At 50.9% G+C, this 25,661-nt stretch overlaps 7 protein-coding genes across 7 annotated transcripts; 3 read left to right on the top strand and 4 right to left on the bottom strand.

The window, feature by feature from the left end:
* Positions 1–1,380: 1,380 nt before the first annotated feature.
* Positions 1,381–2,739, bottom strand: LRP88_00429 (class I SAM-dependent methyltransferase; the record flags this gene model as incomplete). The annotated part of the gene is made up of 6 exons (XM_083237142.1): positions 1,381–1,623; positions 1,674–2,016; positions 2,073–2,162; positions 2,215–2,227; positions 2,295–2,322; positions 2,629–2,739. 6 exons carry the CDS (start codon positions 2,737–2,739, stop codon positions 1,381–1,383), a joined length of 828 nt encoding a protein of 275 aa, XP_083107033.1.
* A 4,773-nt stretch (positions 2,740–7,512) lies between these two features.
* On the bottom strand, positions 7,513–9,527 carry LRP88_00428 (cytochrome P450; the record flags this gene model as incomplete). Its single annotated transcript, XM_083237141.1, has 7 exons — positions 7,513–8,062; positions 8,116–8,145; positions 8,198–8,349; positions 8,402–8,601; positions 8,658–8,792; positions 8,845–9,036; positions 9,095–9,527. 7 exons carry the CDS (start codon positions 9,525–9,527, stop codon positions 7,513–7,515), a joined length of 1,692 nt encoding a protein of 563 aa, XP_083107032.1.
* Positions 9,528–10,700: 1,173 nt separating this feature from the next.
* LRP88_00427 (uncharacterized protein) lies at positions 10,701–12,456 on the top strand (the record flags this gene model as incomplete). Its single annotated transcript, XM_083237140.1, has 3 exons — positions 10,701–10,705; positions 10,759–12,316; positions 12,367–12,456. The coding sequence occupies 3 exons, from the start codon at positions 10,701–10,703 to the stop codon at positions 12,454–12,456; spliced, it is 1,653 nt and encodes a 550-aa protein (XP_083107031.1).
* A 633-nt stretch (positions 12,457–13,089) lies between these two features.
* LRP88_00426 (acyl--CoA ligase) lies at positions 13,090–14,864 on the top strand (the record flags this gene model as incomplete). Its single annotated transcript, XM_083237139.1, has 2 exons — positions 13,090–14,736; positions 14,784–14,864. The coding sequence occupies 2 exons, from the start codon at positions 13,090–13,092 to the stop codon at positions 14,862–14,864; spliced, it is 1,728 nt and encodes a 575-aa protein (XP_083107030.1).
* Positions 14,865–15,356: 492 nt separating this feature from the next.
* On the bottom strand, positions 15,357–16,501 carry LRP88_00425 (uncharacterized protein; the record flags this gene model as incomplete). Its single annotated transcript, XM_083237138.1, has 2 exons — positions 15,357–16,115; positions 16,166–16,501. The coding sequence occupies 2 exons, from the start codon at positions 16,499–16,501 to the stop codon at positions 15,357–15,359; spliced, it is 1,095 nt and encodes a 364-aa protein (XP_083107029.1).
* Positions 16,502–17,953: 1,452 nt separating this feature from the next.
* Positions 17,954–18,905, bottom strand: LRP88_00424 (WW domain-containing protein; the record flags this gene model as incomplete). The annotated part of the gene is made up of 2 exons (XM_083237137.1): positions 17,954–18,746; positions 18,802–18,905. The coding sequence occupies 2 exons, from the start codon at positions 18,903–18,905 to the stop codon at positions 17,954–17,956; spliced, it is 897 nt and encodes a 298-aa protein (XP_083107028.1).
* Positions 18,906–20,323: 1,418 nt separating this feature from the next.
* Positions 20,324–22,304, top strand: LRP88_00423 (DUF3176 domain-containing protein; the record flags this gene model as incomplete). The annotated part of the gene is made up of 5 exons (XM_083237136.1): positions 20,324–20,710; positions 20,761–20,854; positions 20,907–21,175; positions 21,239–21,570; positions 21,635–22,304. 5 exons carry the CDS (start codon positions 20,324–20,326, stop codon positions 22,302–22,304), a joined length of 1,752 nt encoding a protein of 583 aa, XP_083107027.1.
* Positions 22,305–25,661: the final 3,357 nt, after the last annotated feature.

Here is a 25,661-nt window from a genome sequence, read left to right as displayed (position 1 = left end):
GATACAGCACTCCTCCTCTCCCTCATCCTCTTCTTCCTCAGCCTCCTCTTACTCTTATTCTACTCCTCCTCCATCACCTTCTTCCTCAGCCTCCTCTTCAGCCGTCTCTGTCGACGCCAATCGAACCCCTGAGCGACCGTTATCCATTCCGTCAGCCCCACACCATGCTCTGCACACACTTACACTCCTCTGTGCCGAAGCAGTGGGTGCAAGGACCTTGCAAGACACGCACACGGAGAAAAGCCATGTGGCCGCCGGGGCGCCGATCACGCCCCCGCCAAGCCAGCCAGTCAAGCACCAGTACCGGGGTATCACGACAATCACCCCCTCTTCCATCAACCAAGAAGCTCGACATTTCCTGGGCAGGAAGGACAAGACATCAACAGAGTTGCGGCAACTCGCCAATTGGCTTTTGCGTTCCAACTGCTCTCAAGCAGGTGTTAAATTCGACGTGAAAGACCAGAAAACCTCAAGTGACGATGGCCGATGGAGCTTCCGCACGGGGGTCTTGGGCCACAGGCTCAGGGCGAGCCAAGGTGGTTGCGGAGGAGGACTGTTGCCGACTCACTTCATAGGGGAACATCAGTCCCCCACTTCCAACAGCCAGGACAAGGTCGATCAATGGAGAGGAGCGAGGGAGCGTAGGAAATCCACAGATCCAGTCCTCCCCGCCATTCATCCTTGTGTCCATCGGCGGAGTGCAAGCGCCCCCACCTCCCCCAAGGCGGTTCATTTCGGTCCAGTATTGGAGGACGTACGCTATTTCAACCAAGCCGAGCGTCCTATAGCGGTGAGTGCAGGTTCCTCGCCTATCATGGACCGCTCATCTTGCTACTTCTCGTTGCCCCCACAAGAGCTGGGTCCGTACGAGTGGGAGCTCTCCACACCCAACTTTCCTCGCTCTCGTGTGTCTCAAGAGACCGCACCTGTCAGACTGGATTGTGTCTACCTTTCCAATGACAGCATGAGTCTCTTGGGCACTGTCGTGGTGGCCAATCTTGCCTACCACAAGTCTGTTGTGTGTCGATTCACCATGGACTTCTGGAATACCATCTCTGAAGTTACGGCGCAGTATTGCCACGAGATTGAAGGTTATGACGTATTCACGTTTACAGTCGGGCTGGCAGAACTGGTAGACCTTGAGATGAAGCCCATGTTCCTTTGCGTTCGATATAATGTAAACGGTCAGGAGTTTTGGGACAACAATTCTAGCCTGAACTTTCAGCTCGACTTTAGAAAAAGGTATTTGTGTTAGAAGCAAACTAAATATAGAAGAGTCTGCGTAGGCTATCCATCACTAGGTTAAGTCCTCGTATCAGCTGCATGTTACTTTCCCGAGTTCTAGAGCTCCCTGTGTCGGATGACCATCTCGGTACTTGATTACCCATCAACTGTCTCCGGTTTCTGTGCCCAGAGAATCTTGCGCCTGTAGTATCCATGGATATCCTTGGATCGGAACTCTCGCCGTAGTTGAGCAATGTAGACAGTGACCTCTTCTTTGGACCAACCAGCCAGGGCCGCCACATACATCATTGTTCCCTCTGTATCTTGCTCAACAGCGAGCTGCTGGAACCTCGCAATCTCCTTTTGCTTTGTGTCATGTGGCCAGGATCCGACGGGAGTCTATGCAGAGTTAGAAGCTTGAAGTGATCTACTTCAGTGGTTGAACGCACCTTAAAGTTGGCTTCTTCGATCGCCTCAAACCCAGCCTCCTCCAACGCCTTGCGCTGAATACCATCTTCCAAGACTGTCATGGTACGGCCCATCTTCTTGCCCCCTTCAACAAAAATCTTACCAAACTGACCCATGGCGGTCTTTTCGTTCACGGTACCGTCGTCGCTTTCGAAGCGAATAGAAGGTTCTTGTGTCTCGATGTATCCGCCAGGCTTCAGGGTCTTGTACGCCTGCTTGAAGAGAGCGGTCCAGTCCATTATGCTTCCGAAAAGCCATCGGATATGCACAAAATCGTAGGAGTTCTCTTCAAACGTCCATTCTTGCCTGCAGTCATCCATTTGACTGGAAGTTATGTCAGTTACTGTAAAAAGCGAGACAGATATCCGATCCAGACTCACAACTCAAGATTCGGTGGCACCCAGCTAGGCTGTATGGGCGAAAGTTCGGTACCAACTACTTTTGCGTTGGGGTGAGCGCCGGCAAAATCGCTGCGTGTGAATGGTCACTATTGGAACTTGAGAGGAGACCTGCGAAGCTTACATTGCCCAAATGCCTTCACAACAGTCATATTAGCCTCAAGGGACGGTGTCTCCAATTTTGTGACCATTGCAAATACTCACCTGTGCCTGTTCTTATGTCGACGACTTTCTGATACACAATGAGACTGTGGATTGACGGCTCTGGGGAACGAATACACCTCAACGTAATCTTTCAAAGGAGCTAGATGAAGTTTGCCATCATGAGAGAGTGTGAGAACATGGTGACTATGGGACGTTGTCAGCCTTATCATAGGTCTCGAGAAACCATACTCACATGATATCGAGTGCTTCATTCTGTCTCTCATCGTTTGATGCCCTAGACAGTCCGCGTCGTCCTCTGGGCCCTGGGTCTGCCGGTCATGGGATTAGCTTTCTCGCTAATCGTGTCTTTCTTTCTCCGCTGATCTGCGCATACTTGTGCTATCTGGGCCCAGTGCTGAGCGGGCAGAACACCAGGGAGAGGTTCATTCTGCGTCTGCGGGACCGCAGCGGCCTCGGTCTCTTTCGTTGCTTGCTGCTCGGACATCTTGGCAGACAGTTGGCACTCGGAAAAAGAGTCAAGAAGAACAGACAGCTACTGTCATATCATTTATCTGACACGCTCGGTTGGACGCGGGGCTGCATTATTCCCGGTCAAAGGCCCCCTTATCCCTTGCCTCTTACCATGCGGGAACTACTCCACGTTATTGCATCTTGGCAGGCAGCCTCTGGACCTGGGTTGGTTGGTTACATGTCACAAACAATGCGCAAACTTTACCCCGCCCGTGGGAAATGCCTCAATTATGAGGCTGGGATGCGACGTGTGACAGCTGGGAATGCCCGGCGCAAGGGCCAAGAGGATGTTGGTTCCCTTTCTGTGTCTGGGCGAGAAGCTGTTGCTTGTTGGTCCCCATTCAGTCTCAGTTATGTTGGCAGACATTCCGGTTATCCGAGTCTAGTGCAAAGCATCAATATTCGTTAGAGTCTCATATTATTTCACGTCTACATCTCCCTTCAACGTTACTTCATAAAGTGTGAGTGATACAAAGGCTTGCAACCCCCTATTGACGTGGCTTTTCCCATCTGGCCATGCTGACAGCCACTAAACCTCGGTTGCGTTGACGAGGTCGGCGATGTACCCTGACCAATTCCAGTGGGAGCTGAATCCCCGGTAAATGCAGTATCACACAAGTAGCTGCAGAACGAAAACGGAACTGGCCCAGCCAAGGGAACGGCATTTAATGAATGGCATTAAAGCCAGGAGAGTTTACGTTTGCCGCGCGAGCCGCCAACCCTTTGTGGCTGACACGAGTATTCCAATCGGATGTGAGAACACCACCGAAATGGATACTCTCAACTCACCTACTGCACATCCATATCGAAGTCACAAACGGGTGGCCAAGACGGAAGATGAAGACATTGAGCTTCATGTTCCATTTGCTGGCTCAAGAAACATGATAGTGACGCTTCATGGCAGTCAGAGGCTGTGTGCATGATGATGCATCGAAGCTACAGGGTTGGTGATGTTGTACTCCCTTGAGGCCTCCACTGATGCTCATGTATGGCGCATCACCTATCCAAACGACTTCGTTTGGTTTATGGGCCATCCGGACTCTCTGTTTTGGTTTCTGAGTCCCCAAAAAACTCGAGAATCTCTCGGCAGCTAGGTCTTCTCTGAGCCTGCTCTTCGACACGTGCATGAGGATGTCGAATCATCTAGAGTATCGCTGTTCCAAGCTTTCCTATTGTTGTGTTAACATCGCTTCGCAAGCTAGAGCTTATAACTAACCGGGGTAGTTTGAGGTGATCACTTGCGTCACCCGATCATACTCAGTATGAAAACGCTCCCGATAGCTCTCAAACTCTTGTCCTTCACGCCAAGGATTGACGCTGAACTGCCATGGATGCTTCCCCAAGAGCATCCGTAACGCTGCAACGCCTATGGCCCAGACATCCGTTGAGTAATCGAATTGCCCCATCTCACGCTCTGGTGACAGCCATCCTACTGTTCCAGAGCATCCTGGTGTTGAAAGTGCGTAACCTTGGGGCGCATGAATGGCATCCTCTATATCAAGCAGTACAATGGACGCTTTTTTCGAGTTCCAGTGATGAACCCCAATGTTTGGGGGCTTGATATCACCATGAATCCATTTGTTGGCGTGAAGAAAGCCGGCTGCCTCCAGCAAGGACACAATCATTGTCCGGGCCATACCTGGTCTGGGAAGTGAAAGTTAGTCAAATAGTTGTGTTCACGAGGCAAACAGTGACTGCACGGGTGCTTTCCACTGGGATAGTATACTGGGCGCAAAAGGCGTCAACGCAAACCACACATCAGCTGTCTGATTGTTCGCCCGGGGGTCATCAGTAATGACTTCTCGAAGTCGCACAATGAGCTCTTTCTTTGCCGCGTTAGCTATTCGCGTGAGGGCCTCCAGAGTATTCTGATGCCTCTGGAGAGCGGTCCTGGTTTTTGACACAGACATTCGCTTCAAGGCCACGACCTCTCCAGTCTTGTTGAGTGCAACGCTCACACGCCCTTTGCCTCCCAAGCCAACAGTTCCTGCGTTGGTAAGAGTCCACTGACCAACCTGAATGCTATTTCCGGCTGCTGGGGTAGGAGTTAGGCTTAGGTCAAGGGAGATAGAATGACCATAAATAGGCCTGATGTACCGGCCGAGATTGTCGGTGTGCTCTTGGGTGCCGCTGAAGCGTGTATATGCTACCTCATATCTCAACTGGCCGAGGCGGATGAATGAAGAGTGTTTGTTCAGGACACGAAATTCTCTCGGTTGCATCGCATCCCCGTCAACTTCTACTAAGCCCCGGTCTGACAACTTCTTTAAAAGGATCCTGCCAGTCTCATGGATTTGAAAGATGGCGTGATGTTGTCTGATTCCATGCAATGCTGAGTTCTGCAAGTATAACACAAACTCATTATGCCACTTCCGTGCTCCTCGTCTTCCAGCCGTCCACCCACGAATAGAGCTCGCAGGTGGACGATTGAGATCAATGTAGTAACAGCCTGTCCGAATGTATGTGCCAGGATCCGCGCTGGGAGACATGGCAGGGTCGTCCTCTGCGTCAACGGCAGCACCGGAGTTTTGGTTCGGCGAATGATGGTTGAAAGACGAGCTTGGGGACGATGATGAGAGGTGACCCGTATTCATCTGCTCTATGAGCTTTCCAACCCCTGGATCTCGAACATGCCTGGGTGGTGACCACATGTAGCCGACTGCATGAGTTCTTGATGCGGTCTCGGAGCTCTCACCGTTGTCATCTTGGCCCTCTTGAGACTTTTCAAGGAGCCAGTCCATGACCTCAGAGAAAGCAAGTCTGGCCTCGGCATTACGAGGAGTGATTGTTATCGTGGCATGGGAGGCTGACGAAAGCGGCCCTGTTGGGTCTTCGTTCGTAACCTCGCTACTAGCAGGGCTCGAGGCCATTGGATGAGCCAAAACTGGTGCTACACGGTTGCTCTGGTAGCTCAACAAGCCATGGAATGATGGGATGGGGCATGAGACGCTATCGTGGGGCAGGCCAAGGACACGCGGGAGGCCGGACACATATGTTCCGGTGACGGGCCAAAATTGTTCCATGCCGGCATCATGACTCTCACGGTCGGCCTCCCGCAGTGGTCGGCCTCCCTTAACAACCAATCAATAAGCCGGCGCATCAACATCCTCGTCGCTTGATATTGATGGAATACAGCTGACAAAATGCTTGCGATATAGCTTTTGTCTGAAGTTCTCGCCTAAATCTTTGCCCAAGGCGACATGCCGACATCTGAACTATGCAACTCGCCAACACCTGAACCACGCGCTCCACGCCATCCAGCACCATGGCGGCTGGTCGAAGCCATTCTTTACGAGCACCAGACTTGCGAGGTATGACTTTTTCCCTCCCATGCTGCTCGCAAGACTAACGTTCTCCCCTAGTTTCTTCCAGATCCTGTTGAGACTGCTGGCTCGCACCTCGTTAATGCCCCGTCTACGCCGACATCGAATCAATCACACGACCCTGAGTTTGCCGAAAAACTAAACAGATGCTTAGAGCTCGCAATTTTGCAGTAAAAGGTTCGCCACAGCATCTATGGAACAGCTACGGCCGATGGCATTCGGCCGGGACACACCCCACCGGGCCTGAAAGAAGAGATGCGCCGGGCTGCCCTCGATGGCCTCTACGATTCCGACAGCAGCACCTCGTCCGAGCGATCATTAACGACGGTATCGGCCAATACTTCGCAGAGCTGTGACATGGTATCACACGCCGCGTCGAAACAGACTGTCGCTCCAAGGCTCGGGATACGGACGGGCCCATTTGTTGGAAAGCCGCTCGGCGTCACCCCGTCCTCTCCGCCCTTGTCGAATCTTCATACCAAGTCGCCGCCAGCGGCGAGTGTTTCGATAAGCAAGAAGAGGAAACACACCGAGACAGAGACCCAATCTCCAACGCCGGCAAGAGACACGACAAACGAAAAGCGACGCCGACGGCTCGATCATACAACGCTGGACATCTAATAAGTTTCACCGTCAGAGAGGCAGGCGCTGTTGTCGGCTCACTTCTTCACTGGTAGAGACAGAGAGTGCTTGGCACAATATCAAAGAATACAGGATTAGCAAAGAGCACAGTAATTAGCTGTGTTTTTGACTAATCCCTGCGTTCTTTGATACTGTGGCTAGCGCTCACTGTTTCTATGAAGGGAAGTGCGGCCATCAACGACAGTTCGATAACCCTCTGGCATGAGCCCCAAAATCACATCCTATATGATGTGGCGTGATGCGGTACTCAGTTTCATTATTGTCCGCAACGATGTCTCCAGGAGGAGCCATCAGCCATAAATGGCTGCTTTTGGAGACATGATTGCGGACAATAATGAAACCCAGTACTGCACAACTCTGCATGACGTCGGATTCGGAAAGATGCTGTTACACAGGTTGTGCAGACGTTGCTGTTGTCGGGTAATGGTGGACAAGTGTTGTTGACAAGGTCGTGTGGACAAACTTCCTTCAGCCAAGGGTGTGCAGCTCCTTGAGCCACGATATGTGAATAACAGTCTTGTAATTGTTGGCTACACACCATGTTTATATTAATACACTGATCAAATCATAAAATGGCTACCATCTTCTATTTATTATTCCAGTAGTGACTTTTCGCGAAACCTCTTCAGTGTGCCCTTCCACCAGCAACCTGTTGTCTAGGAGCCTCGTGGCCTCCAACGTGGTGTTGGCAGGCAGTCGCACTTGCACGACTAACGGAACATGCTCATTGTAGAAACCTAGGAGCGCGTAAAGTTTGTCTTTTTTGCTTGTCGTTTAACCTCTCAGTTGATCGTCGTGAATATAATAGGTAGCTCTGGCACATTGAGGGTGAAGGTATCCCTGGCTCCCTTGTCAAAGGCCTCTCCATCGTCCCCAGGAGGGAAGGCCAAGTTGTACTCAAGAGCAATACGACTAAGAACCATGCGAAGCTCCATGAAAGCAAGGTTCTTTCCAGGACAGCTATACTGACCCCTTGAGAATGGAATCCACGCCACCTTCTCTGGGTTCACGTTCTCCCAGCGTTCGGGTCTGAACTCGAGGGCATTCTCCCAATATCGCTCGTCTCGTTGGATGGTGTAAGTGGGAACAGAGACGATGGTGTCATCAGGGATAAAGACCTCGTCGATCTGCAGGCCTTGTGGGGGTGTCAAGCGAGAAAGTCCTCCGGGGGCTGACGGTTTCAACCGTAGTGTTTCATGGATGACGTGTTCAAGATATGGTATCGACTTGGCCTTTTCATATGTCCAGTCTTTGACTCCCTCGGGAAACTGAGCTTGGACAGCTGCTTGTAGCTTTCGATAACACATTGGGTATTTGGTCAAGAAGAATAGCCTGGGCATGATTAGCACGGTTCATCAAGAGGTTGGGTGAACATGGACGCCTACGTATTCGTCAAGGCTACTGCTGTTGTGTCACTACAATGATTAGCAATTGCCATGGATAGTGGGCTGTTGCTTGATGGCTTACCTGCCGGCAACAATCATGAGACGAGAGTCTTCCTGAAAAGCTCCCTCTCCAGGGGGTGCAGAGCGGTCATTCTCGTCTTCAGCCCTGAGCAACCATGAGATGACATCTCTTGGGTCGTGGTCTTTGAGGACTTCTTTGTTTTTGTTGTCAATCTGAAATGAGATCAGCTAAAGGCCCAGGAGATTGAACAGTGACATGACTCACAGCACGTTTCGCTTGAAGCTCTCGTGCGCACCAGTCTGCGAATCTTGCGTAGCTCCCAGTGGCACCTGGGATTTTGCCGAGCATAGACATGAGCCAGGGCACCGTCGAAAGTACACCAACAGCAGCCATGTTCTCATGCAAGGCTTGAATGGCTGGGTGCTTGTGACCCGAGTCCAACATGTTGAAGTCCTTGGAGAAACCTGATTGAGTGAGTATTGCATGCCATGCCAGAAGATGCATGTTGAGATTCACTTACCAACTTGTCCCATGACATCGAATCCAAAGAAGGCTGCGTATAGAGTCATGTCCATTGGTGTGCCTTGCTTCTCTGCAATTCGTGCCATCAAAATGTCCACTTTTGGTGCGATCTTCTCTTCATATATGGCAAGGGCTAGATTACTACTTGTCAACAGTGACCCTTGTTTGGGTATTCAATCTCGTACCTCTGAAGCCCAGACCTCTCACCCATGCCTTCTTTCGGAGCTTGTGGGCCGTCAAGTCACGAGTAGTATGAAGCGAGATCTTTCTCACATCGTCCGACACTTGACTATACCATGTTGATCTTACACATTGGTTTGGGGGCTCGTAGATGATTGAGATGGCACTTTCACGAGTGATGGATATTTCACGAGGTCCTGTACCGTTCAAATTCAGCTGCTGTTCGTACTCTAGACTTATAATTTAGAAGCATACCAACTCGAACAAAGTCCCCGTAGATTTCGTGCAGTTTCTGGACTTCCTCGTTGGCTTTCAATGCTTTTGCAGCATTTTTCATAGCATAGAAGCGTGAAAGCTTGGCCGGGAATGGGCCTGGAAAACGGTGAAGCCGGTGAAAGAAAGCTCGATAGATGAGAATACTGCTGGCAAGACCAACATTGAAGGCATTCGAGACCAGTGCTGTTCTCAAAATTGCCCCGAGAATGGTAAACTTGCACACTTGGATGTAAGTAAGCAGGAGGGTGGTAATCACGCCCAAATAGGCAAAAACCATGGCCCAGGCTTGGCTGTCGATCTCGAACGGCCTGATTACCAGGTGCGTGACGATCCCCAGCAGAAATGAAACCTCGGCCGTGATCAGAGGGGCTGAGTCGAGGGCTGAGTAGAGTACTACGCCCAGGGCCGCCATCTCGAAACAGTTTCCAAAAAAAAAAAAAAAAAAAAAAATGAAGAAGAACGAGCGAGAGCTGCATCTTTGGAACTCGAGCTGAAGAAAATGGCGTTTATGTATGCTGAATTGTTCAATAAAAATGAAACATATTCTGTAGAGCTGACATCAGCGGCTGAAGATGCAGGACAACTGGCAGCAAATCGACAATCACGGATTGCATTTCTCTTTGCCTCGAATTGGCGGCATTGTGCGCTGCAAGGATGGCCTCATAAGGCTAGTAACCAACACATGCTAAACATCTCCATGGTCGTGCCCTGATGGCGCGTGGGGCGTCTGGCTTAGCTTCAGGTGACAATGGGCTATTCATGCCAGTCAGCGGCATGAACATGGCTGTGTTTTTGTGCTGCCAATGGAGGTGTGATGTTGAGATGTACGCTTGTCGAATCAACTTGAAGACCATAGCACTCCTCTAGTGACGTCGAGTGCACCCCTCACAAACGGACCGTGTTGAGATCACAAAAGCTCATGCCATGCGCAGCGATGATTTCTGTAGTCCAGCCATTTCTAGCATTGCGGTTCTTGGTTGTGTGAGGAGGGAGCTTGCTCGTATCGCAACTCTGCAGTAAAAGCTTGGGGAGAGCGAGGTTCTAATACATGGGCAAACCAATAACCACTGTCAAAATAGCCCATCGTAGAGGGAACGCTTCTTAGCAGAGCCACAGTTCAGATGCCACTACAAGACCAACATATACGCCAAGCAGGAACAAGAACCTTACCACAAACGCGTATCTCTAAACTTTAATTTCCAGACAGGGCTCCATTAGGGCTGCCACGCTTCATCGGACGATCTTGGCTCCTTCGTGGTTGTGTCTTACGCCAAGATCCTTCGCTCCCCGCGGGCGCCGTGGGTACTCTCTGTCAATTGGCCGCTAAACGCCAAGATCACGCCCAGGAAGAAGGATTGGGATGCATTCGTCATGCCTCGTTCACGTTTAATGACGAGTGTTTTTCGGTTTCACCGTCGGATGCCTCAATCTCGAAGTATTCTGGAAACAAATTACGCCCCGTGAGGCAAAGCAATGAGGCGGTGTGTTTGCGAAATTTGCATAAAAGAGTGTTGAGATCTTGTCTGAAGTGAGACTGACATGAACAACTTCAAACTTCATCCATATCGTCAATCCCAATTTCAATATGAGGTAAATATCTGAGCTCAATCATGTAACACCAGTGCCGCGCTAATAGCTTTCAGTACACCAAAACAAGACAAGACGGTGACGTCCAAGATCACCTCTAGATTAGTCCAAGAGGCTATTCGTGAGAGAGACAAGAACCTCAGCCGCCCCGAGGGGCCCATCAAGAAGAAGGATGACCCAGTCGATGACCTCGTCAGATTGGCGGCTGCAAGCATCGGGTTCGTCTCCGAAGCCATCCACTACCGACGACAGAAGAAGGAAGCGAAAAAGAAACAGAATGCGCCCGTGACCCAGCAGCCAGATGAAGTTCCCATCGCCGCGCAACTGAATGAGGCCATTTGGGAGCTGGACGCTGTCGGCCAAGAAGCGGCATGGGAGGAAAGTCCACAGTCTCCCGAGGAGCTCGATGCGTCTGCAGAACTCAAGGAACCTCACAAGCCTGAAGAGTCCAAAGTGCGCAATAAACTACAGAAGCCAAAGCCAGAGGAACCAAAGGAACCAAAAGAGCCCAAAGACGTCGCCAAAGCTTTTCTTCAGAGACACCCCTTTGAGTGCCAAACAGAAACCAACACAAAACTCGCGTTGCCCGTCATCCTACCTCAGCGGCGCCCGAAGGATAGAGGTCGCGGGTTTGTGCGAGCGTATGCCCCAGTACTGGCAGACGTTGGTATCGACCAAGAAACATTTCTTGACCTGATCGATTCGTTCAACAAGTCCTTGGAGCCGAACCCATATCTCTATGCCATCAACTTGACTGGTCTTGCCAGCATGGCTGCTCCCGAGCCCTTTTCGATGCTCATTGGTGCCAGTATCGACGTGTTGAGTTTCATGACGGTCGAGGCACACAGTCGATTCAAGTCAAACAAATTCTTGGACCATGTCAACGCAGAGTTCTTTGCTCCGCGTGGTCTTGTGTGTCTCGTCGTGACCTGGAGCCCCAACACCAACGGCGACGAACTTGTATCTGCGGTCGCCTTGGATGGCCGGCCGGTTGAGTCACCACCTTTAACTCAACAGATGAAGGACATAGTGATGCAGAAAGCCTCGGGCAAGGAAAGCTTGGAGAAGTTCAAGTACCAGTTTCAAGACAACATGAAGCCATCCAAAGGTACTGTTTCTTGGCCTGAACCAGCACCACTCACCTTTGCGTCACTGGACGAGATTTCCAAAGGCAAAGAAAGCGAGGCGAAGAAGAAAAAGAAACTTGACAATGCAGAGAAGTGGCTCGATGAGTACATGGATAGGCGTGGGCAGGCTAAGTGGATCAGGAAGAATCCAGATCACTCAGTGGCCAACATGCTACCCAAACCCGAGTTTCGGTCGCGGTATGCCGATCCGAATCATCCGGCTTCTAGTGGTGATATCGTGGCCTTGCTCACTGGCGGTCGTTGGAAGTATGGGCGTGCGAAACCTGCTGAGGCAGAGAGCAATGCTAGCAAGGCAGACTCTGATCGAGATTCAGATAGCGAAAAGGAACAGAAGAAGCAAGAGAAGAAGAAAGAGAAGAAGAAACAGGCTGATGATTCAAGTGATGATGAGGAAAAAGATCAGCGTGCATCAAAAGATGAGGACAAAAAGAATTCTTCCGTTGGATGGGGACAGCTGTTTCAGAGCGTAAGAAGCCGCATCCAAACTCTTGGGGAATATGCTAATAAGACCCATAGAATGTATTATACCTTGTCATCACGAATCTTCCTCGCAAGGAAGAGCCAGCGGAAGTTGACAGTTCCGTGGTCGCGGAACTTCCATCTTGAGAGAGAAAAGCGAGGGGTGTGGTGGGACTGGGAGCCATTATGCCCTCAGCCATTGCCGCCAAGGAGGTCGTGGACTACGGGGTTTCTTTCATTATGAGAATAGCAACTATACCATTGGAGCAAATGCATATCCCGAATTTCTGTTTGTAGCCTTTAAATCCGTTCAATACATCCGCATCCTCTCCAGCTCAGTTCAGCCCACGCAACACTTGCCCCTTCGGTCACAAACGAAGCCAGGTGACCAAAACAATGGTGACGTATCATTATAGAGACGTGCCTCGGCACACTTCTCTTCTCGTCGACCTAAACAAGGGAGGCTGCAGCCAGACGCCGAGGTCATGGATGATTTTGCGGGGTTAGACGCGCCCAGAAGGGCATTGATGATCTTACCCCACACTTTGGCTTTTCCGAGATTTCGATGCGGCGCCAGCCGATGAAGAGTTGGTATAAAGCCTGGAGAGCAGTCTCTAGACGTTGGTGGGTGTATTTTGTCTCTCTTTTCATCTTGAAACCTCTTTTAAAACATCTTCCGAGAAGCCGTGTCTCAAGCTCTGCGGTTGCCTGTGTTGGCTTAGCTCCTCAACAAAAACCCACTGAAGCCCTACAAGTTACAACTTCCTCCTCACGAACACCATGACGCTGAGATCACGTTGGGAGGAGCCAATCCCCGATTGCTCTTTGCAGCAATGGATCTTTGGTTCGGCTTCCGGTCCTATGGAAGATTCTGAAAAGCCTATTCTCATCGATGCCGATCGACCAGAGACTCACCACCTCAACAAGACCCAGTTTCGTCTCCTCGCAAAGCAGATTGCGCTTGGTCTTATCGATGCAGGCATGCGTGAGGGTGACAGAGTACTCGTGTTCTCTTCCAACAATATATACTTCCCAAGCGTGTTTCTTGGAATCTTGATGAGCGGGGGAATATTCACCGGCGCAAACCCTGGCTTCACCTCGCGAGAGCTCGCTTACCAGCTCAAAGACTCGGGCAGTACCTTTCTGTTCACGGTATCGACTTCAATTGAGACTGCACTCGAAGCTGCCAATGTCGCTGGCCTTCCGTCGGACAAAATCTTTGCCTTGGATCCTTCGGTACTGCCGCCATTCGATCAATCAGCTCCCACCCAGGCCACGCAAGTCAGCGGTGTCCGTTCGTGGACCGACCTTCTACTAGGCAACCAAGAACGAGCAAAGACTTGGGAATGGAGCGAGCCAAGCAACCCGGAGGCAACCGTCTGTTGTCTCAACTACAGCAGTGGCACAACAGGAGTCCCTAAAGGTGTCGAGATCACCCACAGGGCCTACGTCGCCAACGGCACTGGCGTCATTGAGCTCGCAAACAAGGACCCCGAAGAAGCCGAGTTCCGAAAGAGATCCCGGTTGCTCGCTTTTCTTCCCATATATCATGCCTATGGGCAGACATACTTTGTCTCCATCTACCCCCGCATCGGCGTGCCCGTCTACGTTATGCCAGCTTTCAACTTTGAGAAGATGCTGCAGCACGTGCAAAAGTTCCGCATCTCGACCCTCATGTGTGTTCCGCCTATCCTTGTCTATCTCTCAAAACATCCGATTGTCAAGAAGTACGACCTCAGCAGCATCGAACGTGTCAATTCTGGCGCTGCACCACTCAGTCGCGAGGTGGCTCAGGGCGTTGAAGCCTTGTGGCCGGATGCGAGTGTTATCGTGAGGCAGGGATGGGGCATGACGGAAGTTACATGCACTTGCATGACATGGGATTCTCGTGTGGAGAGCAAGGTCGCGGCAGTGGGTGAGCTTTCGCCCAACTGTTCAGCGAGGATCATGAAGTCGGATGGAAAGACCGTGGTGGAACAGGCAAATGAACGCGGTGAACTCTGGGTTACAGGTCCAACTCTGATGAAAGGGTACTGGAAGAATCCTACTGCGACAGCTGATACGATTGCTGTCGACCCAGATGGTACCAGGTGGCTCAAGACTGGCGATATCGCTTACGTTGAGTCCTTCGAGCCAGGAGCAATCTTTCACATTGTCGACAGAATCAAGGAACTCATTAAGGTCAAGGGGAACCAAGTCGCACCAGCCGAGTTGGAGGCTGTCCTCCTCGACCACCACGAGATAGCAGATGCCGCTGTCATTGGTGTCCCAGCCAATGGAGACGAAGTCCCACGAGCATACATCGTCAAGGTCCAGGACTCACAGATCACTGGAGAGGATATAGTGAAATGGATAGAAGAGAGAGTCGCCAAGCACAAGCGTCTCAAGGGCGGAGTCAGGTTTGTCGAGGCGATTCCAAAGAATCCGGTAAGTAAACCCACGGCATGTCTGGATACGATGCTAATTTCTTGTAGTCTGGAAAGATTCTCAGAAGGGCTCTTCGGGATATGGCCAAGGCTGAATTCAGCATTGACCTTTCTCGCTCGAAGCTCTGAACGTGTGTTTCAGCATCGAAGCTTGTGCATAGATAGAGAGCCAGGGCTAAAGCCTATTGCTCGACGGAATAACTAGAAGAAACCACGTATGAACATACAAACATGAACATATATCTCGGCGTTTTCCGTCGCCTAGGGTTATATCATGCGTCTTACTTTTCCTCAGACTCCCATCAGGCTTGGTTAGAGTGATGAGAGACATCTGATACTCTTCCGTAGATATGGCACGAACAATCACTCCTGGGCAAATTTGAAGGGTAAATATGATTGCTTAGCTATGTAAGGTCGGTTTAAGAGAGTCCTCGCCATCCACATCACCATTACAAAAGCCATGGTGTGAGATTCACACATAAATTGAGAGATAATTATTTGCAGCTAGAAAGTAAAGAAGAATGACACATTACACATCAACCAAGATCAAAACACCTCGTCCATCCCCTTCATGCATATCAGGCAACATGTTGGTTGTTGCAAGTCCACCTATTTGCATGCTCACAGCTTCTCGTTGACCTGAATAACAGCTGGGGCGGCAATCGTGGCACCAGGGACCATACCCGGGGCCGTAAAGTTGTTCGAGGTAGTCAAAGCCGCGACAGAAAGTCCTTTCATGACATTCTCCGTAAATGGGAAGAAGGCATCAAAAGTGATGCGGCCCTTGTTCCACTTGACGTTGGTGATAGGCTCGCTGATGGGCAGAAGTTGACCACTGAAGTAGGTGAGGTACAGGCCCTTTCCATTGCCGCCAAGGAACTTCTCGGCACCTCCCACGGTGCTAATGTCGGCAGTGAAGGTGAGGTACTGGTCCTTAGGCTTCACATCGAGACCCATTGAGCCGTCCTTGACGTCAAGCTTGGCAAAGATGGGCAGGTTGATCATTGAGATGTCGAATGGGCAAGAGCCTGGAACGACAAACGTGTTGTAGATGTAAGAGAAGGCGAATTCTCCGACAGAAGTAGTCAAGAACGGCTTCTCAGAAGGAACCCGTCCAAGAAGAGTACGGTAGAAGCCGCCCTGCTCACCCTCCTGGCCGATGACCGAGGCGATGGCCCGAACAACGCCGTTGTCTCCGTTCTGCGCAAGGGTCTGGCTGACGTCTTGCAGAGCTCCCACAACAAGCATTGTAAAGCTCTCGGCGAGTGCAAATGCGTCTTCGATGTTGTTCATGGGGAAGTGGTATTTGCAGGGCATCGGTGCGAGAACGTTGAAGTGCTTCAGGACGTTGATCGCGTTGATGGCGTGAAGTTCTTCTTGCTGTTGGTCAAAGTTAGCGAGTGAATTACAAAGTAATGCCGAGAACTTACAGCTACAACAGTCTCCAGCACCTTGACAAGCTCAGCCTTGGTGAACCGTCCATGGTGTCTGTACCCCGGCACACCATCGGTGACATTCTGAAGCAGAGACGAAAAGTACGCCTGCTCAAACTCTTCACCAAAGGCAAGAGCCTGGAACGCAGTCTTGCTGCTCTCGCCCAGCTTTGGAGGAGGAGGCGCGTTGGACAAAGTGCCGTCGGCTCGTCGGGAGATGTCCTTCAGTTGCTCCATGGTAGGATTGGGATAGCCATCGTTGGTCCTTGACTTCGGGGGGTGAGCGAGCGCGAAGCTGCTCAAGAGGGTGGCGATGACACAAGCGGCCTTCATGTTGCTTCACTTGATGGGTTCTGTAGATGATGCGATGGATGATCTGATGATGAGCTGGCGCTTAGTTTATGGGCTAGCCAGAAGATCAGTCTGTTGGCGATGAAGACATTTTATATACCTTGACTCAACACCAAACCTCCAAAATTGATCTCCAGATTCAATGCTTCATTGAGGCGCAAGAAACGCGGCACGCTATAGAACACCGCTATGATCGACTTTCAACTTCCGTCACCATGTCTAGACTTTGAACATTGAGCAGATTACACTTGCCTCTGTCAGCAGCGTCGTCTCCAAACCAGTTGCTCCGCCTCCTTACTAAGATAGTCAATCAAACTACCGACCACCAATCGGTAGTCAATAGGGTCCCACTGGAGGAAGCAAAGCTTACAAGCTCTGCACAGAAACGTCACGACCGTTAAAGATCAGCCGCCCGTTAATAACACGGCTCTAGGAAACTCCAACGTCTTCTCTCTTGGCATATGAGCAGATGATCCGCCCCGATGGTCCGGAAGGCTGAGCAGGCTCTCGTGCTTTAATGTTCTATCTACCATGCTTGTTTGGTTTAAGGAAGTGGTATTTTTGGCACCAGCGGTTTTGAAACGGCTGTAGCGCCAAGTGTCGATGCAACTCTGTGATGTTTCTAGCTCATGCTGACTTACAGACGGCTTCTCGTCTTCCGCGCTTTAACCCGGAACGCGGTGCATTATAAGAGCCGCGTTGCCGACTTGGTCTGATTTTTCGCCCGCCTGGTTATTGTTGATTTTCAATATGAATATACTTAGAGATGATCCTCAAAGATCCGGGACTGTGGATGCCTCTAATCACTCAGTATGGCAGGCAAGTTTTATACCAACTTAGTTGATAGTTGGGGAAGAGTGTTGTCGACGAGAAGACAAAAGACTGAGCATTCAACAACTATTAAACGGGTGTTATTAGCTATTAAATTCCGTCTGGTGGGATGCGCACATGCGATAATGAAGCAGCAATTTGAACGAATTAGATTCGGCCTACAACTCTTCACAGAGCGCATGCTCGATCACGACCACTTGGCAAGGGGGTTCCACGGAAGGCGTATCGTGCCACCCTCTCTACAATAAACGATCCCGACAGCTCCAGTCTCTGTCCTGTAATAGCAGACCAGCGTTCTTGGTTCCCAGTCCCAGAACCCGCCTCGGCCGAGAGTCTCTTTTGAACCTTCCATCTCGCCGTCTTTTTCCAGCTGCTGGATCCTCGGCTGTCTACAAGATTGTTAGGCTCGTAAAGCTTGGTCTATGTTTTTAGTTTGGTACTCACGTCAAAGAATTCTCACAACCCTATACGCAGGCAATAATCCGGGATGGAGGAGGTTGACAGAATTCCATACGTTTTCTCGATATGGCCTCGTGCTTGATTTCGATGTTGGCCGTGGTCGTGCTGCAGATCAGTGCGTGTTAGTCCAAGTATCATTCACATTCAGCCAACGGGCATGACCAACTCAGCTGCGATAAGCTCCATAGGTCTATCACCGTATGAATACAAGATGTTGAACATTTTTCGTCCTGCTTCAGGCCATGGATCCCCAAGTTTCTCGGCCAGTGTGTCCCCGGATAGCGCCAGTGTCTGCTGAGGGGTGACAAGACTCTTGACTATCTGCGTGACGTCCCTGTCTGCAAACACAGCGCCGTATATGTGTAGCGGTGGTCCATTCTGAGGCGTAAAGGCGCCCGTGCCACCGGTAGCTGGAGGCTGGATTCCTCCGTGATGATAGGGTTGGGCAGGCGGTGTCATATCCGGAGTGTGGCTGTAGCGACCCAGGTTCTGCCCTGCGGGCGGAGGCTGTCCGTAATACGACGGAGGTCCAGGTGAGGGGGCTGCTTGGGGGCCAGGTACGTATACCGGATATACATGTACTTGCGGTTGTGGTGGTGGTGATGGTTGGTGCTGCTGTTGCTGCTTGTTCCCGAATAACCCGAATATTTTGGCACCAATCGCACCCGCACCCGCCATTGCCATTGACTGCGTCATCTTGCCCAGCCCATGCTGTTGATGCTGTTCATGTTTGTGCCCGTGCCCAAGCAGGTAACCGCCGCCCATGGCAAGTGCAACTTTCCCCAAGCCACGATCTCCATCCTGAATTGGTGTATCGGCCGTGGTGTCGTACGGAGGCTGGCTTTGGTGGTCGGGGGCGGGCGAGTATTGTGGTTGATCAGGTGAAATACTTGGGTACTCCCATTGCGTCGCGCCGGTAGCGGTGAAGACGTAGTACCTAAGAAATCGATGTTATGGACAGGTCTCATGGTAAAAGCCTCGCTCTTACTTACCAAGAATTGTGTTCGGGGCTCCAGTTGGCTATCCAGCCAGGGGGCAGGGGAGGCGAGGAGGCCTCAGGATGAGCGTCCGGAGATGCCAAGTTTGGGGTGGACATCTAAAAACGCAGGTGCTATAAGCGGCTTGTGGTGATTTCGAGGAGCGTTGAGCTATACCGGTAGGTTAGGTCTTCTGTCAACCAGGAGGACCAAGTTTCACATCGAGAGTCAAGATAAGGGAAGATGGCAACATACTATGTAGTCTTGGCGAGAGACGCTAGTCTAGGCACCTGATTTCCTTATTCCATGTGCCGTGCCGTGTAGCCGGCGCATGGTCGATTGATTTGATACGGCTTGCTTCACCAGTTGCTGCTAGTGCGTCTGGTGGCTGCGCGAAGGCTTGAGAAGTTGAAGGTGCCGATACTTGATTGAAGGAACAATCTCGGCCAGAACACGCTAACAACGCCTCAGTCTGCAGCGCAAAGGCAGCAGCTCAATAATCTGTATTTTTGGATGTGGCTGTCTGGCCATGTAACCCCAGACAAGGCTTCTTCCAACGATAAGGCACCCTGTAGTGGAGGATTTATTGCCCAAGTGGCTGCTCATCTCAGGGATGCATGTTGGCCTTGCACGCTCTGGGGCCCTACCTTATTTAAACGATACGCCTGTTATAGATCAGTTTCTTAATTGGTAATTAGGCAACAAACTTAATGACAAAGCAAGAGAGAGCATTGAAAGTCGTGTTTATATCAGTAAAGAAGCTTTCGATGCCACTCAACAGGTTGCACTTCAAGGCCTAAGGCCTCTCTAGCCGCGGCTGTCGTTCGACTTATAAGGGGAGCTAAGACAGCCAAGCAATGGGTGTCACCGTCTTCAATCGCATAGTACGATAGCTTGAAAGTGTCAAGGCACCATGGAAGTGCCGTTCCGTCATTCCAAGGGGTATGCCAGGCGTTATTCCTCATTCGTGCAATGCCTAGGCCGATCATTACCATCCTTGTTGACATCACCACATGGCAAACCAGGGGATGTTCAACGTCTAGACAAGGCGACTTCCAGAGCCACGGGAGACGGCCAATAAAACTTGTTTAACACAAGGAATTTTACATCTCCTTGTCCTTCAACGTGCTTCTATCCCATGTTTCAACCCATTGCCGACTCGTGTCCTCCTGAGTTGATCGTCCAGTGGCAAACCCGTGGAGCGTTGATCCCCCTACCAGCGGGTCCCCTAGGCGATCTGGTGAACCCTATTCTTCGTATAGAAATTAAGGACGTCATGATTTGTGGGTTATTGAGACTTGACAGCCGGTCTCGGAAGTTTCAAGTTATATTCAGGGTCTTGGAGGTTTGTTTTGTTTCTCTTCTTTTGTCCAAAACTTCACTGCGGAAGTAGTGTCTCTCCTTGATGTGTCTCACCATCGCCATTCTTTCTGGTATCGTCTAGTCACGATCTTTCATTCATTTGACGTCTTGGTATTTCTCTTCTATTAATTCTTTTCGGACAAGTTTGCCCTGTTTTAGTGAAGCAGCTGCAACAATGGGTGTCGCACCCCAATGGCCGCTCAAGGATGAGGGTCCTATTGACCTCGTCCAAGACGACAAAAGACCATGGTATCAGCTCGAACCTATGCATGAGCGATCTTCTACCGATCCTGCAAGGCTCAGCCGACCATGGCAACCCGGTTTTTGGAAGCGACTCCCCGCGCGTGGTCTCGGGGCATGGCTGTTGGCATTGGTCGGAACTGGAGCTGCCGTTTTCATACTCATCTACAGCGATAGAGTTCCAGTTGATCATTGGGACAAGTACATGCAGCCTACTGTCTGGCTAGCTTTGACTTCAGCTTTGACTGGCGCTTTCTTGGCGTGTGCATTCGCAGAAGGTGCGGCAATTTCGTATTGGCGAGCTGCTGGAAGGACAGCAACGGTAAGCGATACTATGATGATTCAAGGATATAAGTAGTTGACAATCATCAGTTGCAACGACTGCATGCCATATATGGTTCCTCTACGGGTCTTATCGATGCAGCGATAAATCTGTTCAGCATGAAATCCAAGACTCTTGGTCTGGGTATGTACTTGACAATATCCAACATCCTACCACATCATTCTCACATTATCAGCTTCGATTCTAATGACATTATCCGTCCTACGTGGTCCCCTTATGCAACGAGCGTCCTCAACAGCAAACGAATTCCAAGCGCAGCAAGGTGTCTTTGACTTCCATATTGCTCGAGAACTGCCTGGCAACTATGCCAGCATACAGACCGGTCGTACTCACTCTGTTTCTCTTCTCACCAAGAACTTTAGCGACATTGCCCAAGCATACAACAACCGGAATGATATGATTGCTTTCAACACCAACTGCAATAACTGCACAACCTCTGTCCAGGTACCATCTCATCGAAACTTGGCTTCAAGGTCTCGACGCCGTATCTTTACTGACCAAGCACAGGGCTTCGGGTTCCAGGTAAACTGCACCGAGTCGACACGAAACTTCAATCTCACCGTCGGAATGGATCGAGCAAGTATGCTAAAGGCCTTCGATGGAGCATATCTCTTCCAGGTTAATGTGATTGAATTCAGCGACTACTCGGTCTATCAGATGAAAGATGGGTCGTTTCTTCGCTACACCACGCTTTATAAAGACACCAACCAATGCAGTGGCAAGCTCAAGGTCCAGACTTGTGACTTGCATGCTGGAATTTCAACGTTTCCGGTGCAGCTGGATGGCAACAAGGTGGAGCTCAGGGGAACATGGAAGGACGACAAGTTTGTCCAGCGCAAGTACGCATCTCACAACCAGTGACGACTGCACTCAATATCGATGCTGACCCGAGTTACTTCATAGGTACATGACCCCCGCTGCCACTGTTGCGAGCGGAACTGGAAATATCTTGGGCGGGTTCAGTACCATTGTCAATGCTCTCTACGGCTCCTCGGCATGGATGTCCTTCACCGGTGCTATGGGTTACGATATTAGATCTGACGGGTTACCAGCGACACAGTACATGACCATGAACGATACCGTCCCTGGATGCGAAGATACGTGGGAGAATCCCATGGACGATTTGATCGAGCTCACCAGGGACCTTGGCTTCCGAGCGAGCCTGCAGTTTGCCCAGTTCAACAAGACGGATAAGCAACGCGTTGAGTATAGCAGCGGTACTACGACATTAGTCTACGTGACCGACTATGAAAAGATGTGGATAGCCGTCGGCGCATCTCTCGTCGGCATCTTTGCGGTTCTACCAATCTTCTGGGGTTGGTGGGAGCTGGGACGAGATGTAAGCTTGAACCCGCTGGAGATTGTAAACGCGTTTGGAACCTTTGGTCAAGATTCACGAGTGATGGAGCACGTTGATCCGAATCAGAACGTCAATGGGATTGTCAAGGCGGTGGATAATCTTGGGCCGGTGAGGTATGGAGCATGGGATGCTGGTGGAGGTGTCGTCAGGCTTGGTTTTGCGGGAGCAGGAGCAGTGAGGAGTCCGTCAAACGGCGAAAGATTCAATTATTAGACTCTCTAGCTTCTTCATACCAGTATATATCTAATGAAACCGATGAAAGATGAGCAACATTTTGTCTTGCTCAGATTACGCCTTAGTGTTGACAGCATCAAGCCCAATGCCATGTTTGCCTAGGGTAAGCCAGTTCACAGCGAATGTACTTGACATATTGACAACTCTTATTCACCATTCTGTCTTTACGCCGTTTACAGTCATGGAATTTCTAGGCAGTGATCTATTGCTTAGTTGGGGCGTTGAGACTTGCATCTCGAAGTCAGTCCTTGGCTGGATCAGAGGGACGCGTCGCAGAGCAGACAATGCAAAGCCCATGAGAATACCACAAAAAGTCCTAATGATTTCGAACCCTATCACCGAACCAGGTCCGTAGGAACCAAGCGCAGGCGTGTCATATCTGTTGAACGCCACTTCAGAGACGTTGAGTACCCAACGGCAAGTTTCTAATCAAGATAACACTCCAGATAGATAGAGTTTGCCTAATATCTAGGAAAAGAAACCAAGTGGAGAGTGTCAACTGTCCGAACGGAGACATGTGTCAGCCACTCTCCGTCTGCCGAGCCCCCCTCGAAGCTGCTGTGCCAGAAGTCTCACCAACCAGCCACATGCTTTCTACTGTCCAGGTTTGTTTCGGATCGAGGACGAATGATTCAGCCGAGGCAAGGAACCATCGTGGTTTACTCACATGCCTACGTCTAGACCCTAACGGGCAATTAAAGGCATACAAGGGTCAGAATGTCCAACCGCACCCGTAGAAAACCTGGAAACAAGGCATTTCTGAGTCAAAACTTGAGTCCGACTGGTTTCGGAAGAGACATCTGTAATGGGGGCGATTCCGCTCCATGGAAACTCAAAGGCATCGCTATCCACGGAAGTTCGGCTTCTTCAGCTTGACCATTTCTTCCGACAGCAGGCAACTGCCAGCAATCATGCGGGCAGTGATGGCATCAACCACGGAGATCCTGCAAGGATCATGGCAGCTGCCTAGTTAAGGATCGATGCCAATCCGTTACGAAAGGCGCATTCGCCTCTTGTTAACAACTCTCTAGTTTCGCCTGCGCCTCGTTGAGATCCTATGCAAACAAGGCAACAGCCGTTCGACACGTCACGGCTTCGGTCAAAACAGGCTTGTTTCAAGAGGCTGCAGAGGCTAACAATTAGTCGGCGCCTGGCGATGCCGATTTTCCGGTACGATCGCAGTGTCAGCGTCAAAAGAGTTTTTCTTACGTCATCGCGGAAGAAACGGTGTTCAAATCTAGGGTAAGTGTTTTGCGCGAAGGATTCTCAAAGTTGCGAGATGAAAGGGGACGAAATGGATACGGTTTGTATCGTAATCCGTATTTAGGCATCTTTTTCGGATGCTAAATGACAAGCAGGAAAACCAGCCCTGTCGATATGAAGCGAGGAAAGGGATTTTCAGGTTGGTTGTCTGTCTGACGACAGGAAAAGTGGTGCGGTAGAGCGGCACGGTAGGACGTGGGATCTGCAGGATGGATTGCATCGGTGGTCAGCAAGTGATTGTTATGACTTTCAAGAACAAGTGAATTGTCGATTGTTGCGACCAATGTTGGATTAACAAAGACATGCACTTCTCGGCTCTGACAGCCGACGAACAAGTCATCCTCAACCAGCAAAAGCAGTAATCCCCGTGGTGATGCTATTTCCGTCCAGGTTGAAGGCTGCCAAACTCGTTTAGCGTGTAGCATCAGCCACCAGAAGGATCAGAGTCCGGAAGGCTTGTGGGGTAGCGTTCAGCTAATGAGAAAACACTCCGAGGGCTGATGATGAAAAGTACCTGGGCGCAAGTCATGCTGCGTAGGAGAAACAAGTACCCCTTAACTGAACCAGCTAGAACACCACACCAGCGGAGATGATCTGATGCGGCTGACTTCCTGGCCAGCATCGGCCTCTCAGGTCGCCCTGCGTGGTCGCCAACGGCCTCTGAGCTGGTGTGGCGCAGCTGATCTGTCGCCAACTCATTGGATCCAGGAGGATCGCCCCTGTCGGCTCTCAACAGAGATGCCGAAACAAGCAGTATGCAGCGATGATCAACAGCCGTGCGTCAATGGACGCTTTACGAGCCGGGAACCATGGATGGTCCGAATCGCCGCCAAGACGAGAAACATGGCGCGATGGGCCTCGGTTTCAGGCGATCATTGATTCTTTTTACCTGTCTGCTTACTGTACTTCTCTCGCTCGCTCGCTAAACTGACCGGACGGAGCGCCGTGTAATCTCCATCACGAAAGCGCAGCGCAGTGCAGCAGTGCCTCGGCATGAAACGGACGGTGGTGAACTTTACGTGAGGGCACAGTTCTGGAGCGGCAATGGGCGCGTCATGGCGACTAATAAGAAGTCTAAGGTTGTCGTGGCTCTTGAATCATGCCGCCACCGCTGCAACAGTGAACCTCTTTGTACTGTACTCTCCTGTACTGCTCGCGTGCCTGCTCGCAATGGTCGCGTGCCCCGTACCGCAAATTGATTCTAAAAAAAAGACGCCATGTCCAAGGGGGAAATGCCTCACATGTCACTCTTACGCTCCTGTGCGCCCCTAGCCTTGGCTGCCCATGCCGCTTATGCCGTTAGCGGGTGCGATTAATCTGAGCCATCGACCCACGGCCCAGGTCAGGTACCGCCCGGCCGGGGGGTCACCCCTGGGAGCGCAGGAAGAAGCGGGAACTTTTGGAAAGATTTTTGAGATTTTCTCCACCGCGTTGGTTCTCTGGGGTAGCTTGACAGACCGGCTTCGTTTAGGCACAGCTCGTATGAGGCGCAACATGTGCTGTACAACCCAGGGGGTGGAGGTTCTCGCCCGGGATGAGGACAGGCATTGGTAGAGGGGTTCCGCTGGGCTGAAGCCATGGAAGCAGAGGAGAAGAAAACACAATGGTTCATTGGCTCTCTCGAACAATGGCCCCTGAATGTGAGGGCCAATGCCCATCGGCTAGCCAGGAAGAAGCAAAAAGCCAGCGAAAACTGTGTGCCCCGGGTCGAGATTGAATACGAGAGAGCCATGCGACCGCCACTCATCACGGCTCAGCCCTATTGAGGTGCCCGACGGACAGATGCTTGCTTGACGCTCAGAGCGCGAGGTCACACCCGTGCGAGGTGTGTTTAATTAGACTAATCATGGAACTTGCCTGTTGGTCATTGCCACACGCGACCTGTTGCTGCATTCTGATCCCCTGAGGTGTAGGCGGCTTGCTTTTCGACCATTGTTGTCTCCGTACTTACGGAGACGGATCCCGTTCCTCCACTTTCTTCTGTTTCCCCCAGATTCTTGAACGGCTTCTTGACTCTCGTTTTCTTTTCTCCTCTCCTTGAAGCCGTTTTCCTTTCTATGTTCGACATCTTCT

Source organism: Fusarium phalaenopsidis (assembly GCF_050370095.1).
Source record: "Fusarium phalaenopsidis strain FUZ10S chromosome Unknown contig_32276, whole genome shotgun sequence".
Lineage (NCBI taxonomy): Eukaryota > Fungi > Ascomycota > Sordariomycetes > Hypocreales > Nectriaceae > Fusarium > Fusarium phalaenopsidis.
Note: the sequence above shows the minus strand (reverse complement) of the source record. Positions and strands in the feature narration are given on the sequence as shown.